We start from the raw sequence: 17,424 nt of genomic DNA on the forward strand, positions 1-17,424 counted from the left end.
ACTCCCTCTGTAGTTAATGGAAAGAGAGAGGCTCCTATGGGGGGGTGATTCCCACTCTACATCACCCCTCTGGTGGAAGAGAGCTCTGCTCTCTGACTGCCGAAGCCGGGGGTGATGATCTGCCTTGCGCAAAAATTAACTTCGCCAAGTGCAACCGTTTTCCTTCCCCAGCTTGCTGAGTGCTTTTCTTTCCTGAGCTTAGTTTTCTGCCCAAAAGTAGCAATCAGGAAGGTGAACGTTTCTGTCCAACAGATCAGTGATCCTTTCCTAAAGGCTTTAAGTAATATGCAACCCCCCTTCTTTCTTTTGCGTCCCTTCTTTCTTTTGATTTTGCAGTGTAACTACAGTGATCTCTGCAGAACATCCTCTGTCTCAAAGCAGTTCTCATTCTTGCCCATTCCAAGAAATATCAGCCCTTCATTAAAGAAGCAGTCCCAGTCTGAATATTATAATTTATTTATTTTTTAGTCAGATTTTTTTTCTATGAATTCTGGAAGTTAGTCTTGTTTGCATGTTTGGCAGTGAACTGAAAAGTCAATTTTTAAGTTACACTGATTAGAAAGTTTGTCAAGCGTGTTTGTTTTTAGCGGCGTAGGCCACTCTCAATTGGACTAGAAACACTTGCATAAGGTATTTAATGCCACATCACTCTTTTTGAGTTTAGACAGAAATAATTTCATCCATGTAAAAGGAAATATAAGAATCCCGGCAGATTGACCTTGTTGCCTTTTGACATTACTTCCAAATCAAGGCTTCAAATGGTGCTCCAAAATACAAGGAGAAAATTCAGTTGGAACTTCTAAATTCTGCTCATTTCCAGGATTAGAAAGTTAGGGAGCGTATTTGAACCCTGGAGCCAAGCTCACATTTAGGTTTCGACAGCATAGTTGAAGCGCATCTGTACTCGGCGATGTGAAACCAGATGTTCTGTGGTCTCCTCTCATTTTTTCCTAGAGCTGAAGTTCAGTGGCATATCTGCAGTCAGCCACGTTTAGCTGAATGAGACTGGTCAAAGGATGGGAAGCCTTGGAGGGCTCCAGGGCAAGTTTTGCAATTCCAATGCAAAAGTTTAACGTAGGTCTAGTTTAAAAAGCTTCTCATGCCAATTGTCTTTTACCTTTTCCAACGTGGGCACTGAAAATTTCCTCACGTTCGTGTGCGTTCTTCATTGGAACCTGTTGCGGAGGCATTACCTGAAGAGAGAGTTTATCTGTTGAGACAAAAATTTGTCAGATTCATTATTTACATTGTTATTAACTAGCTATTTTCACTTGAGGAATACTCGTAAACCGGCGCTGTATTGTCCAAATGTTCTTACCTTCTATATTTTTGTAAATCCAGGCCAGGTGTTCTGTGCCAAATAAGCTCTGACCCTAAAACACGGCTCTCTGCTGTCGTCTGCCTAAGCCACAAAGTTTTGTAACTCTCATTTGTGCCAATAAAACTGTATTTCACTGAGTGTATTTTGGACACTTAATGCGAAAGTATAGAGCAGACCACATTTTCATCGCTTGTTCTGTCATCCGCAAATTTGCTGAGTAAAGCTTTACCTCTGTAGTGGCCTGGCTGATGCTGCAGAGTGGCTCGAACAGCAGAGTTTCTTCAGTGGGAATATAGAGCCTCAAGAGCTTTGAGTTGTGCGTTGGAGCCTGTGGCCCATCCTGTGGAGGAGATGCTCTTGGAAGGGGCAAGAGAGGGTGCAGTCGGGTGGTTTAGGTGACACCTGTTTGTTTAGCGTGAAATACTAGCACAGAGGCTTTGTTTGTGCATAGGACAAGTCTGGATGACTCCTGCTTTCCAAGATTTTCTAGTGTAAAGCTTTCTGTGCTTAAGGGAATAGTAGCTTGAATAAAAATGAAATTAGTCTTTCACCCACATCTGATTCAATTCTATCTTTGTCAGAAATGTTATTTTACGGTAGTCACTAAATATGGAAAATGAAGCACAGCAGAGTTAATATATGTGCTCATTGGTCAGATTGTCATTATTGGCTTTCCTTCATGAGTGGAATTATTTCTGTGGAAAAAAATGCTGATTTAAATGCACATGCTATTAGGATTACGGAGTTCCCCTTCTGGCTCATCATCTTTGGCTTCTGTGGAAAAATCCTTCTCTCTCAGGATGTTTTTCTGGGGTGAGAAAGGCAGCTGTACATAAAATTGAGGTGTAATAATTCAGCTCTTCTCACCTAAAGCATGACTGCGTCTTGCCATAGTCACGCATTTTCAGAGCTATATTCTGATTAACATCTGGCTACTGCAGCACATTTCCCTTCTAGTACATATGGCCTGTGGTTAGTATGGATCAGAAGAAGGAGCCTGATGTTTTCTTTAAAATTGTTCTGAGAAGTCTTCCTCTTTCTTGTTAGAGATTTGAGTTCCTGTAGATGAATTAGATGCTACTTGAGTCTGATCAGACCTCCCTTCCCATGCATGCTCTAGGGAATACGGAGGTAAAAATAAAACGTCTTGTATTTTAGTTTCAACAGCAATTTCTACAGGCTCAAGTGGGAATACACAACAGTGCTTCTAAAACGGGCTTGCAAGATTTTTCTTTCTTTCCCTTTTGCCCAAGGTTGCACATAACTGGATCCTTACATTTTTTCAAGTAAAAGAGCTCTGCTTTTATGGACGTCTGTTAATTTCAGCAACAACAACAAAGATTTCATGACGCTGGCGGTGCAAAAGCTCTGAATGTTAAAGCTCTCTAGTCTGGCTGAGAATCTCTCACAGTTGTATTGCCAGAAGTTTCTTGGAGGTTTGCTTAGGGGTGTTTTGGAAACTGTCATTTCTTCTGCCTGAATGAATAGTTTGGCCAGGAAGTCAAGCCAGCCACACTAGTCTGCTGACCTCCCTACACCCATTTTGCTTCACCAAATACCTTTTTTTAGCTGTTCATGTCCCAGGACAGGAGTGACATTATGGCCCCTCGCTGTAGCTGTTTGCAGAGGGCTTGGCATTTCTACAGACGGTGGCGCAAGGGCAGCAGTTGGTTTGCTGATCTTTGTGGGTAATGAGAACTGCCTGAATTACCAAGAAATATGACTCTGTATGCTTTTCCAAACTGCTCTCTGGGTTTTCTTAACCAAACCGTCTTTCTTAACTGCTCTAGCAACACAGTTTGCAGAGCATGTATGTGCTAGGGCTTTGCAACAGGAGAACATAACATACCCCCTCTCTCTTCTGCTTGTTCCTCTCCATGTCTGGATCTCCGAATGTCAGGATTAATAGGTTCGTAGCCTATCGTGCCAACGAAGCAGCGTGGCTCACAGAAGCACAGCTTAGGAGATTGTCTCAAAAGTCTTTCCTGGCAGATTGTTTCTGTCTCTTGCTTAGTGAGCTGTGCTCGTATTCGAGCCTGTGGCCCTCTCAAGGGTGACACACTTGGTGCAAAGTAAATGACTCTCAGCTGGACTGCTATCTAGGGTCTGTCAGACAGCAAGAGTCACTCGCTCAAAATTATTGCTGCATTTGCAATTTCCTTTTTTTTTTTTTTTTAGAAGAGGAAAAAAGGTTAGGAATATGGTATGTAGACTCTAGGTGTGTTTTTTTTTTGGATAGTGCAAGTTTGGGGATGGTGGGAAATAGGACGATGGGATGGGAGTGCTTTATGCATGCTTAGGGTACCAGGTAGAGGAAACTCACTCCATCTGCAGAGGCTCTTGTGGCAGCTAGGGAGATCAGGCCATCCTTTCTATTCTGCTTCCTTGCCTATCCTCCAAACAGTGTAAATAACCATATAAAAGGGAGATAAGGCCAGGGCAATGCGCACTTCCAGTCTTTTTGTTGCATAGACCTAGCTAACCCTGTGGCTCTGTCCCAGATTGTGTTAGAGCGGTCAGTGGGAGCACTTCAGTGGATAAGGAGAAGGATGGAGACTTTATACCTGTCAGGCTCAAGTCTAGCATGGTAGAACTGAGATTTAGTAACCCCTGGCTGTTCCCTAGGGTATGGGAAACGTGGTCTCCCTGGTAAATAGCCTTTTTCAGCACAAAAGCCATTACCTTGTTTGGTACCACTTCGTAGCACTCTCCTCGCTGCCGTGGCTTGGGGGATGCGACAGGCCTGGAGAGCTGTGCTGCCTGCTGCTTTGGAGGGTCCTGGGGGTGAGGCTTGCTGTGGGAAATGGAGAAAACCAGAGCCTGATTCAGGTAGGATCATTGCACAGCATAATACACCTCCCTACCCAGAGCTTTCTCTGTGTAAACCTTTGCTTTTTCTTTCATCAAAATTTGCTGTTCGGGAGACCTAATATTCTGTCTGGAGAGGTTTCCTGGTTGTAGGTTAAACATCAGAGGCAATTCCTGTAAATGAGCATGGTGGCCTGTGGGCCGCCTCCAGGACTCAGGATGTTTCTGTCCAGGCTGCTGCTTTTCCCTGGATGAAAATTGACTGTTGCTTCCTGTGAATTGCCTAGATGTAGGAGCTGCTGTGGTGTGAGAGAAACTGTGTGTCTGGCCGTGTCCTGCACTGTGGCTGTGTTGCTTGGAGAATGGGGAGGGAAGGCGCAAACCTGAGATCTGGCCCTGCTAACCAAACAAGACATTTTCTGGTGGGAAGGGAGGTCCCTGCTCCTTCCAGTTCTGACCTTGTCAGGTTCCTCAGGTTTGCACCTACCCCAAGCCCACCTGGCTGAGGTGGGCTCCCATGGCTCAGTGTGACCATGATGGATCCTACAGGTGCGGGACTATTGAAGGCGCCATTTAGGCACCTGTCAGATCCTCTCCCTTACTAAAAGTTAAACTGGCAAGGCACCTTTCGTTGGAGTTGTGTATTTGGATTATGTTACTTTCAAGCTGCAGTAAAAACCTCTTTGCACCTTAATCAACAGCGATCTGGGAGATTAGCTTGTCCCTATTTTTCCTCAACCTCTCCCCTGAGTCTTGTCCCCAGCAAGTAGAGGGAGTCTGTGATGTGACTGTTTTCCCTATAGCATCCCTGAAAAACTGCAGCCCTGAAAGAGTGAATTCTTCCAGCAGTTCTCCTTCCGTGACTACAGACAAGTTCTGTTTGCACCAACATTTTCGGAGTCGGAGCGTTGCCACCTCAACGCGCACATCCAGCTCAGAGGAGCCTTTTGGCAAGGAGGAGGCCCTGCCAGGCCGTGAGTCACTGAAGCGCTCGTGTTCCCCAGCCACGTGCAGGGATTTAAGTGCTACTGGGGGGAGAGAGGAGAGAGGGCACTTGCAACCTGCCGATTGCTCAAGCATTCAAAATTGCCATCCTGAAACCCTGAATTTTGCTGACGCAAGGTATGCTGATAAGCTCTGACTCCCAAAGGATCATGTGGAGCCTGTGAGAGGAGAGTATCTAAAGTCTGTTGAATGGAAGATAAGCTGGCCACTGCAAAAATATTATCTTGTACTAGTTGATTTAACACTACTTGGTGTGCATGAAATAACATCAGCAGTAGCTGGCTAGAACTGGGTCTTTTCACGGTAAGATGGCTGCTTTGCCCCTCTGGAAGAGTGTCTGAAACCAATGGGCTGGAAAAACGCAACCAACTCCGCCTAGGATCTGTCTTCTTCCCAGCCACTCTCAAACTAATTTTTCTTTTTGTTGGAAGACAGATGATTTGGATTTGCTTCCCGTCTAGGAAATGAACTCTGACTTCCTCTAGCTTGTTACAAGTGTTTCCATATGTTCTAAAAACCTAACTTTTGATTCCAGGTATGTAATAAATTACCAGTTCAGCTTCTGACTGTGGCTGTCTCTAGTAGTGAAATCTTACAGCTCTAACGGTCTGCATTTTACAAGCTGACAGACAAGGTAGACTGCAATCTCTGCTCAGTAAATACCCAGCTGTGATCAACAGAGCTCTCTGCCCAGCAGAAGTAGGAGGTTTGGATGCAGGTAGCAGAAATTGGTTTCTAAAATGATAAAATAGTTTTAACTGTTCTCAGGGAGAATAGCTATCCCTCAGCATGTGTATTACACAATATTTGTAATGACATTTGTTGTTGAGCTGAGAATATCTGGATGTACCAAGCTACTCTCTTGTGTTGTAATTTGCGTTTTTGTTTTTGGAGATGTTTATCTCTGAATCTCTTGCCCGCCCCAACAGAAATGAGTAATGACATCAGGTGACTGCTTTCTGATGTACGGAGTGAGACATGTCTTAAAAGAGTGTGACAGGACTTCTGAAATCTGTAAAAATCGATTCCCTCTTCAACTGTGTGGGATTGAACATTTCAGTCCCTGGTCATTCCTGGGGAGGGAGTTGCCTTTGCTACAGTTTCAGAAAGGTGACAGCAGGTCACTTGTTCCTAAGGGGCAATTGAGAAATCTTCCAGCAACTTGTTTGCTTTGTTTTTAAAGACTTACTGATATTGGCACATGTTGCTTTTGGAGGGGGTTGCACCCATTTCTAAGGTGCTAGTCTGAACATGTGTATTGATGATTGCAGTTGGATACGATTCAGTAGAAACTTGTGCTTGGACTTAAAAGAAGTCTCTTTAATTTTAAGCCTGCCTTGTATCCCCTTCTTGGAAGTTTCCTTTGGTTCTAACAGTTTGTCATCTTTTGTAATTGTTCATCCCAATTTTTTGGTTCTAGAGAAGGTATGAAGTTTTCTGACAAATTGCTTTCAGGGGCAAAGGAGATAATTTTAAGGTACTTCAAATAACCTTCAAGAGTTAATAAGTATTTTAACTGAAAGTAATGCTATTGGGATCTGAAAACTGCTGAGAAACACTTAAGGAATCAGAACCTGACAAAGTGTTGGTGACTGTCAGGTCTCCTGTAGTAATCTTTTTGTGCTTATTTTCTTCCTGGCAATTCACAATGAAATCTGTGGGAAGAAGCTGAGAAATTTAGCACTTAACCTCCAATTCAGGCTTTTCATCACAAACTAGATAACTTTGCTGTCTGTGATGTTTCATAAGGACAGATAGTGTCATAGGAAATGAGGAAGGTGCATAAGATTGTGAAAAATGTCTGTAGCATAGTGTATTCCTCTCTCTGGTGGGCAATAAAGTTTATACAACGTTGATAGGTCACAAAACTTTTAATTGAGGCATCTTATATTTTAATGCTTACGAATGACAAACGTTTGATGTGCACTAGGAAATAAAGCAGGTGCCAGTATAATCTCTTACGTGCATCATTTTCTTCCAGACGCATATTCAGTCTCTTCCAATGACAACGGGGGCAAGTCTGATTCCGTGGCCAACTTGCAACCTCAGCCATCCCTCAACTCCATCCAGAGCTCTCCCGGCCCCAAGCGCTCAACCAACACGCTAAAAAAATGGTTGACTAGTCCCGTGCGCCGGCTGAACAGCGGGAAGGCCGAGAGTAACATAAAGAAACAAAAGAAAGTGCGAGATGGCAGGAAGAGCTTTGACCTTGGCTCACCAAAGACCGGAGATGAAACCACGCCTCAAGGAGACAGCGCAGATGAGGTGTGTGCTGGTGCTTGTTGCAGGAAAGCCCGTATCTCTGATAGTGTGTCCTGGGGTGTGTGATTCAGGCTTCAGTAAACGGAGTTCCCGTAGGGACCAGAGGGAGCAGCGAATCATATGTAAAATTAAATTGATTAAAGCTGTATTGTAAATAGTGTTCTGTCATCTGAAGAGCAATGAAACATATAGGGAGCAGCATTTCAGAGTCTGCATATGTTGCCATCCTTTGATTAGGTTCTTTTTAGTAGTCTATTAGAAATCTGCCAAGAATAGGAATGAAGTTATTCTTGAGCAGCTGTTATCAGTTTTTGCTGCGGTTCATATCACCTTTATCCTGACGTGGCAGTGTAATTGCTTATTGAAAGAAAACGCTCAGAGGAATAATGGTATTTCTGTTAAATCTGCTAAGTATTTGTAGCCTCACTTTCTCTGCAGGCATGTTCCTTGCTAGAATGGCTCTTTCCTGATAAAGCGCACGAGGAATTACAAGCAGAAAATGGAGAGGAGACTAACTGAGCACAACTGGAGCAACATGTCTTTAAAACTGTACATTGACCTGTACCATTTCACATTAGAAAATGCTTTTCCATCAGCACATAGAAAGCCTTAACTGCCTTAACTGGTTGGGTGACCTTTTAACTGTGTGTTAAGTGTCTTTTGATGTCTGTATTGGAAAAAGATATTTCTGTAACTCTTAGAATTCACCAGGATAAACAGGCAAAACGTTGTGCCTTCTTTGGCTTCTCTTCCATGATTACCTTAGTATTACCTGCAGTTCTCTCCACCCCAACCAAATACTGAACCAGCATTAGTATTTCTACCAGACTGAAGGTCCGATGGTAGGGCTCAAATATCCGAAAAGAGGAAAGAAACCTCTTTCTGTCTCTAATTATATTTAACTTTTCTCTAGAAGAGCAAGAAGGGCTGGGGGGAAGATGAACCAGATGAGGAATCCCACACACCCCTTCCTCCTCCTATGAAGATTTTTGACAACGATCCAACCCAAGATGAGATGGTAAGACCTCCCCTACTGTATCAGTTTGCTATTTAAGTCCATTTGCCACAGAGCCATCTAATTTGGTTTAATGGTGGTCATCTAGCGTCCAGTGACTAGACATGTGGTGATAATAGACACCAGTGTGGGGATTCTAATCTAATATCTTGCACCAACTAGATTTACAAATACTGCCTAAGAAGCAGTTTAGCCTTGGTGTCCTATTTCATGACAGATACTGTGTTTTGTGTAGTGAGAAATTCCATTCAGGCTGGTAATGCTCGTTCTCCAGGTGTTTTAAAAGTGCCGTTGGTATCTGGCAGTAGCAGCAGAAACGTTACTTGGGGCCAGCTTGGGCCCAGGGAGTAGGTCAAATGCTGGAATCTGCTTGAATCCAGAAGTACCACCTCTACCAAAAGTTAGATAACTTGGGCTCTCTACCCAGGCTTGCCGCTGCTTTCTGGATGATTGGGGTCTGATTGCTTTGTCAATCTGTGTCCCAACGTCTGCCCACCACTCCGTAGTTCTTTAAACCTTACAGATGAAAAAAACCTATTGGAAGTCACTGAGCTCTCATTTGGCGTTTCTGAGGTATGTGGCTCAGCCTCACCGAAAGGCCCATCAGCTCCCGTTTGTTCAGAAGTTCACAAGGGCTCTCAGGTGCCGCTCAGGAAGGTGGGAAGGGCTTTGGTCGGCCCATCCTTGGGCACTGTTGGTGGCCATAGCTCTCTGTTGTTAGCTAGGGTTTGTCGAATGTTAAGTCAGGGTTTTGCAGTGGTAGATGGTGCAGTTGCTTTCAGAGTGAATCCTTCCATTCCTCTATCTGACTTGGGGTGAGAATCTGCGCATACGGCTATGCAAGTGGTTTACGTTCACAGTTAGCACCTGTCCTGTCTGCACGTGTCTTCCCCCAGCCTTTCCTCGTGCTGTCATCCCCCTTGTGGAAATACATCTGCCTGTTTAGCTGTTTCCTGCTTTCCTGCTGATACCTCTTTTTAGCCCTGCCACTTCTGTACCTCTGTCCCGTGACTGTAATTAGTGCATGCAAAGAAGCAAGAACAGGAGAGATTAATAAATTGTCCAGAGGGGTCTTGGGCAAGGTTCAGGCAGCAGTTTGCAAATACAGACAGAAGGGAGCAAGCGCTTCTGGGACTCGGAGCAGAGTGGTGGAAGAGAGGATTCGGGGCTACCTGCTAATCTTTCAGGGACTGTTATGACATTGTGGTGGCAGCAAGAGCAGAAGGAGGCAGCTGGAGCCGTGGACTCTTGCCCTTGGAGTGTCGCATGTGCTGCTGGCTGTCTGGTGAGGGGCAGAGGGGAAGGGTCAGGGAAGCAGAGCTCTGGTGGATCCATGCCCAGCACAATAGCAGTTGCTCGTGGCAAGTTTCCCATAGTGTTTAGCTAAGTGCTTTGGGGTTAGATTTGTTTAATTTTTATTTATTTATTTATAGCAAAACAAAGCTGCTTTAGCTCTGGTCACTACTTTTGATTTTTAACAGGCTATGTGATTTCAGGATTTATTAAAATAATAATTTTCTGACAGCGGCAACGTTGAGGAACTGAATTTTTTTTTTTTTTCCTCCAGACGTCTGAGCATTATAGAGCCTTTTAGTATCCTGCTTATTTGCCCGATCCTACAAGAGAAGATTAAATAGACCAAGAGGCCTCTTGAAACCCTTTTGGTCTCTCCTCTTCTTCCCCTACTGCCTTTTTGTCCCAGGGGAAAAAAAAAAAAAACCCTTAGCTCCCAAACATGGCTCCTGCATTCCCTGGCACGGAAACACTGTGCTAGCAATGTTTGAGTCATGCTGGAGCCAAGAGCTCTTTAACGGTGTTAATTTGGGCACAGCTCCCTGCTTGTGTCCTAATACTGCTCTATAGGTCCTGGCTTGTGTTTGAATAGCAACAGCGTGGCACCACGGGGAAGCGGCAGTGCTAGGTGGGAGAAGGCTGCAGCACCGTGCGGATACACCCTCCCTCCCTGGCAACAGGCTGCCCATTTGCAGGATAGCAATAATTGGGCTTCGCTGCTTCTGGAGGCTGTTTTAAAGACAAACTGCAAGAGATTTTTTTGTTAGGAATTCATAATTTACTTATTGGGAAACGGAAGCAACCATTTTTTCTATTTCCCCCACACGAACCAGATTCGCCCTTCAGTCACAGAAGAGTTTTATTTGGCTCTGAAAGACTCGTGTGCAGCAAATGTTTCCGTGCTCCCTTTAAAAATCTGCAGTTATTTACTCTTCAGAGATATTGAGCAATATCAGTTAAAAGAAGTGAGAGCAACAGCTGTTCAGTGCCTCCAAAAATTGGATTCCTCCTGCTAGAATGCTTATGTTGGACAGTTATCGTCGAAGCATTTGCCCAGTATCTCTTCAAGATCCCTATTTTCAGCCTTTTTTTTTTTTTCTAGACACATCCATCCGCATTGCAGGTGAAGCAGGCCGTCTGATCTCTTACATTTTTATGAGATTCCTGCTTTACCAGCCTAATTCCTCAATTACCAGCCTGATTACCTGTAATTTTTGTTGTTGTTGTAATTAGAAGTGTTGATTAGATGTATTATTTGAGTGAAAGATGAGACTACAAGTGGCAGAGTGTTCACGCGTCTTCTCTGTCAAAAAACTTCTGGATAGGATTAGTCTCTCTCTCTCTCCCCTCTGCCCCGGGGCTGTCACTCAACATCAGCAACTGCCCCAAAGGGCTGTTTAAAGAGCTGCCTAATTCCTACTGTCCCTTTTCCACATCTCATTCCCCAGCACTATTTAATCACCGGTGTGGGTTTGTTGGCACTTGCGTGGTGGCTTCTCTGACATAGGTACTCTCCAAACGACCTTTAATATGTGTCTGAGAGATGAATAAGCTTTTTCATCATTTGAATGCAGTGTCTATAAAAATTTAGCCACACTGTGTCTGCAACAGAGTGTGCCAAGAGCAGCTTATTTAAGGGCTCATAGTTGTAGTCAGCATTTGCGTTTAGTTCAGAAGAAATGTATTTACAGATGAGCTAGTAAATACCAATTCCCACAGCTGTTGCCTGAGTTTTGGTTTGCAAACTGAGGTTTCTTAGAGCAAAGGCGACGGTGTGAAGAGGGCAGCCCAGCTTTGAGCAAAAACCTTAAGCTAACACTGAACATTTCATGTATAGGCCAGCCTTCACAGTGCCGGGGGTGATGTTTGGGCTAATTCGGGAGATTCCTAACAACCAGCATCTACTAACTATAGCTACCTGAATGTGGAGATACTCAAATACATTATGTGATATCAGGCACCCAAAATCAAATACCTATGACCAACAGGCAGGCATATAGAAGTAAGACTGAAAATATTTTAAACAATGTAAATAGGTAGAGGTGAGCATCTGCAAAGAGTGTTTCTTCCCTTCCTGTGCTGGATGCACAGGATAGATGAGAGATGCATTAGAGCATTTTCTCTCCACTGATTGCAGAAAGCCACAGAGGGAGAAAAGACAAATTTTAGATGACTAAAGTTACATGAATGCTATTCAGAGGCACCATCTGACTTCATTTGGAGTTACCATTCATCTTTGGGAAGGGCAGGAAGAAAAACTTCTCTCTCCTCCATCTAATTACTTTTAACTCCATGTGTGCCTTTGCTTACTGCACTTGTGAAATGTGCGTGTATGGAGGAGGAGGTAATTTCTTACATCTGCAGTGGGAAGATCAACTTTTTAGTGCCTGTAAGGCTGCAGAAATCCTTAGAAGGAATACCCAACAGATGTTAAGAGCATTGTAACCTAGTTGTAAAGGAACTTCAGTTCTCTCCTGCTGCTGGCTGGTTCCCAACGTGGGAACTGTGGCAAAGGGATGTGTAGCCAGAATTCGACGACAGTTCTGTGCTTCTCTGATTCGGTAGTGAGCAGCCACCTGACCCAGCGTGTGATCCTCCAACCCTTCCACTCCCCTTCCATGTTCGTTCCTTTCCCGTCTCGGAAGCTGCTTCACTGATTGCTGGTTTCCTCATCCCTTCTCATCCTGCTAACTTGCTTTTCCTTTGCAAACTGGTGTCTTGCAGTCCTCTTCTTTGCTAGCTGCTCGACAGAGCTCCTCCGATGTCCCAACTGCTGCGGATCTTGTCAGTGCAATAGAAAAGTTGGTCAAAAGTAAGCTGGTAAGTCTAGTGTTGTGAAAACCGTGAACACCACAGGCTCAGTGTGACTCTAGGGATGGACTTTAAAGTCTACCTCTGTTTTTGGTTTCCTTGTTTTCCACCTTCATCTGCTGTGCTGTTATTAACCCTACATGCTCTGCTTCTCAGTAAAGTAACTAATAGTTCCTGCTCCACGTGTGAGATGAAACTTACCTCTCAGGTTGTCATGCACTGCAAACTCTGAAAGGCACTTCTGGAAGGGCTGTGCAGAGTATGAGCTATATAATCTCCTGTATTCTTTCTGGAGTCTTATTGGCATTTTTTCAAATAATTTAGACATTGTTTTTTTTTTTTTTTAAAGCTTGTTTTGAGGCACAGGAGTTTTACTACCCAGCACATGAAGTTGTTTGGTGTTCCAGCTTCTCCGAGAGGACCCTCTAAAGAGTAAAACTACTTGAAATATCCCAGCTGTGCTTTAATTTTACAAAGATTCATGTGTTGTTTTTAATCTGCCTTGTCAACCATATGTGACGGGGACTGGAATAAGCATTATAAATGCTCTGATTTTAATTCGTTCAAAATTTTCAGTATAATGCACTCTCATGCATTTGTGACCCCATGTCTGTTGCACAAGGAGTAAATGTTGCTTTAAACATTGGCTTCTCTTAATTGTTCCCTGAAACAATTCAAAATGTTAATACATAAGCTAAGCCTTTTTCTACGTGTGACAGGACCTCTAAACTTAGGTAAATGTTTGCTTTAAGCAAGTTTTACTTGGTGAACAAGTCAGGATTAAAGCAGATTTATGATGAGCCTGCAAAGGTTCATTTCCTTAAATATATTGTAAGGATGAAGAGAGTAAAAATGAAACAAAAAACCCCCAGTGTTATTACTGTGTGAATTACTGGGAGTCTGTGCAAGCAGTTTTATCTTGCAAATGATTTCAAAGGGTTTTGGTATTTTCTGAGTTTGAGAAGCTGGCCCATGCAGATGGTCTCCGTTCGTAGATGGTTGGTGAGGAGCAAGTGATGAAGGAGCTCTTTGTAGCATGGGAAACTGAGAAGGACATTCCCAGAAATTTTACTCAGAATAGTTCAATTCCACTGAGGGACTAAAAAATTGAAAAGTATTTCATTAACCCAGTTAGATGTATTTTCAGAGGATATTTATTTTCTCTCCGCGGCATGCATGCTGTTAGGTCAAGTGCAATTACTTTCCAGGAATTTGGAGGCAACAGTAATTATCATGGAATGTTACTATGTATCCATCTACTTCTATTTCCTTTTGTATTTTACTTTACTAGCAAGAATCCAGATTTAGTCTTTGACATAGAGACATACCCACCACGTGTAGCCTGACACTGGTTCTGATTGTGACATAATGACATTTTAACATTGTTTTGAAATCATTTGGAAGAGCTTTCTCATCCTGGGGCTACAGGAACATCTTTTTATCCCTTCTGACGAATATCATATTCTCAGTTTTACTGCCTTTTTTTTTTTTTTGGTCTTATATCAATGTAAAATCAGTTTGGTTTTTGGTTGTCTTTCACTAAGTCCTGTGGGAAAGTACGGTTGAATACTCTGCTTGGTTTTAGATCGCTGTTGATTACAGAGCTGACTGGAAACAGAAGGTAACTGTCATGCTGGAGTTCAAGGATAATGCTTATTCTATCATTCTTTTGGGGTTTTTTTAGACCCTTGAAGGAGGATCTTACCGAGGAAGCTTAAAAGATGCCACTGGCTGCTTAAATGAAGGAATGACGCCTTCAACTCCCCCAAGAAACCTTGAAGAGGAACAAAAAGCCAAAGCAATGAGAGGCAGGATGTAAGTTTTCTTGTTGGTTCTTATTTCTGAAAAAAGCACCCGAGGAGAACACATAGCTGTACTGAAAGCTTACTTTGTAGTCAATGAGTGAGCACAGAACTGATAGTAAAGCTCTGCATTCTGCTTGCTTCTGTTTGTTTGTTTTTTTTTTAACCTGTAAAAATACTTTATGAAAGCAGTTTCACACCCAGGAAGTTGATCTTCCTCCTTAAAACCCACAGCTTTTACCCCAGATAGCAAATATGTGTTGCTGTAAAAGCCTCCGAGTGGTTATACACAGTACTACTGAGGGGTTTACCTTGGTAATTACTGAGTTGCCAGAGGTGAAATCAACTCTTAAAGGGGGGACATATTGCTGACCTAGTCACCTGCCTTCAAGGAAAAGGGCAGAGAATCCCATTAGAATTTTTTGAAGGAGATGAAGATGTTTTGCCTTAGCTACATGTAAAGGAGGGGGCAGAGTTCAGAAGTGTTTGTAGTGTAAACATACCACTGAAGAGTAACTTGTCCGAGAAATCTTCACGTACATGGTAATGGGGGAGGAGAGAAGTAGAGGAGGGAAGTTTTTTAAAAATGATCTATACAGTTCCCTAAATATAACCAAAAGAACACTCATGCCTTGAAATGTTGTCGATGTTAAGGCATGTTTTAAATGCATGGTCAGCCTGAAGGACACAGAATTGAAGGAACAGAATCAAGAATTATAAAAAAGAAAGGTCGAGTAGCTATTTTCTTTATAAAGCCCGTTAAACTAACAATGATAGCATTAAATCATCTAACTAAATGGTACATTGATGGGAAAAGTAACAGTTCATTGTAGGTCTCAGCGGAGTGTGGTAAGGCGAGAGGTGGAAGAAGAGCAGCCCATTTGGGAAAGATGCCAGGCAGGGGAAGGAAACTCCAGGCAGGGGAAGGAAACTAAGTGAGTGGAGGAAAAGGAAATAGTTAAGAGTAGAAGAGAAAGCAGGAGCAAAGTGTCACAGGACTGTGAAAACCATCGTTTGCTCCTGCAGTTTGTTGTAGGAAGCCAGAGAAGCAATAAAGTGCGGGACTGGACATGCTCACAGCAACAGGCAGGGGCATGACACTTGCGTTTCTGAATGGGAGAAGTTGTTCTGCTAGGCAGCTGTCAGCCTTTCCTAGGGAGCATCTCTGCTCGTGTCTGTCCCCTGAAAGCTCCTCCATGCCACAAGTTCTTGGGTTTCTCTGGTGGCAGTTTATTAATTAGATAACTGTCAAGCGACTGCAGGTTGCAGTGTGAGTGCAGAGACCTTTGCCACTGTAAACGCAGCTAAATACAGTAACACTTTGTAACTTGCAAGGCTTCTGGCAGGGGGACTGGCAGCGTGTTGCACGTAATTAGTGGCTGCCTCCGTCCACATTTCCTAAACGCCAGGATGTTTAGGAGCACCTGCTAGTGGCTTTCAGCACAAGACATCTGTCTCCTCTCCAGCTCCTTCGTGTCTGCGTTCTGTATCTGTGCGACTCGCTCTGTTTAATTCCATAACCATATTAGGCAGCTGCACTCCAAACTCGAGCTGTGACCCCCATTTCCCACAAAACAGCAGTTGGAGCCTTGCACAGGCGTGGGCAGTAATTTCCTGTGCGTCTGGCAACATGTGCATGGCAGCACTGAGCCGCTGTGTTAGGAAACCCCTACTCCATCAGGCTTTATTGCTGCATTTCTGTGAGCAGTAAGGGAATATTCTCATTGAGTAGCATTTTTCAGCATAAGATTTAATGTGGAGTTACCAAGTTATCCTGGTGCCACAGGAATCCTGGCATTCAGAGGTGAGAAGGCTCTTTCCTTGATGCTGTTTTAAATGCAACTGGGTACTCAGTCCACCGTGGTGATTAGTGCAGGCACTTTCTAAGCTACCTCCTGCCCGCCCATACTCTTTTATCAGACAAAGAGGTGAGTAGACTTGAATTTTTGGCAGCATGCATCTTAGCAGCCTAGGATTTGGGAGTACTTTTAGGGTCCTATGTCACATAGGCGTCAGAGAGGGGGAAGACTGATTTTTCTGCTTTCCGGGAAGAGGGTAGCTGGTGGAAGCACTTATGCTGAGTTTATTTTAAGTAGTGGAGCTGCAGGCCCTGGTTCCTGAAAAAGGCATAAATTTGTCGTTTTGGTTCATTTCTCTGCAGCGCTTCACCTGCCAGATCCCTGATTGCTGTGCTGATTTTGAATTCACAGCCACCTGCCTCCATGTCCTGCAGCATTAAGTACTCTACATACCTGCTGCTTAATTTTTAGAGCAGGATTTGGCCTGAAGCACCCTGGCACTAACTGAAACGAACGGAGCTGCTAGGAGTGACTGCAGGCAGATGGGGCAGGTCCTCCCCGCCCTCTCAACAGCTCCGCGTCGTCACGGGGAGCGACACGGCCGGTCCGATCTGGCGGCGTGGGCCGAAAAGGCGCCTTCCTGGCACGCCAGCTGCGGCCTGTGCCCGCGCAGGGAGATGTGGCAGCCCATTGCAAGGGGTTCGGTCAGCCAGCAGGAGAGGGCTGTACCACACGTGCTTGGTCAGGACGCGCTGCCGCTATGTAGAAGAGAAGCCTTCTGCCCGGTGTGTGTTTACTCCTCAGGTGCACAACTTGGCAGGGTGCTTCTGAGAGCACGAGCGTCCGGCATCGCCACTGCCAGCCGTGGCTTCTGCCATGGGGGCCAGATTTCACTCTTAAATGAAGAAGAAGCTGTTTGACCTCTTGCTGCCCGCCTGTCTAAGTGCCTCCCCTGCCCTGCCTGAGCAAGGGAGGCGTTGGGAGCGCAGAGGCTGCTGTCGCGTCGCAGCCGAAAGCCTGCCTGCTTGGCCGAGGCGCCCTCTTCCTCCTCTGCCCCAGCGATTGCACAAGGTCACCCCTGAGAACGGCCCAGGGGGGTTTTCTGCTGGCTCGCGAGGCGCCCGTAGAAAGCGAGGTGGTTTCCGTGGGAGGACATGGGGCTGCTCTAACTGTGTCCTCAGCTGGGAGCCGTACTAGTGAAGCACGGCATGCCTTCCTCTCCCAGCTGAGCCTGGTCTGCAGCGTAACTCAGAGTAAGGTTTATTTTCTCGGTAGCTTCTCATAACTGAGTCTCTCCCTATAATGCCA

At 44.5% G+C, this 17,424-nt stretch overlaps 1 protein-coding gene across 8 annotated transcripts in view; it reads left to right on the forward strand.

The window, feature by feature from the left end:
• The window catches only part of KALRN (kalirin RhoGEF kinase), a 528,885-nt gene that overhangs the window by 460,000 nt on the left and 51,461 nt on the right, over nt 1-17,424 (forward strand). For 4 of the 8 annotated variants that reach the window (XM_068949100.1, XM_068949096.1, XM_068949098.1 and 1 more), the window contains 4 exons: nt 7,116-7,399; nt 8,310-8,414; nt 12,429-12,524; nt 14,200-14,330. In XM_068949100.1, the coding sequence (XP_068805201.1) occupies nt 7,116-7,399; nt 8,310-8,414; nt 12,429-12,524; nt 14,200-14,330 (616 nt within the window). Of the gene's footprint in view, nt 1-4,932; nt 5,104-7,115; nt 7,400-8,309; nt 8,415-12,428; nt 12,525-14,199; nt 14,331-17,424 lie in introns of all 8 variants that reach the window. The other 4 variants (XM_068949097.1, XM_068949101.1, XM_068949099.1 and 1 more) reach the window with 3 other exon arrangements.

Source organism: Struthio camelus, chromosome 6 (assembly GCF_040807025.1).
Source record: "Struthio camelus isolate bStrCam1 chromosome 6, bStrCam1.hap1, whole genome shotgun sequence".
Taxonomy (NCBI): Eukaryota; Metazoa; Chordata; class Aves; order Struthioniformes; family Struthionidae; genus Struthio; species Struthio camelus.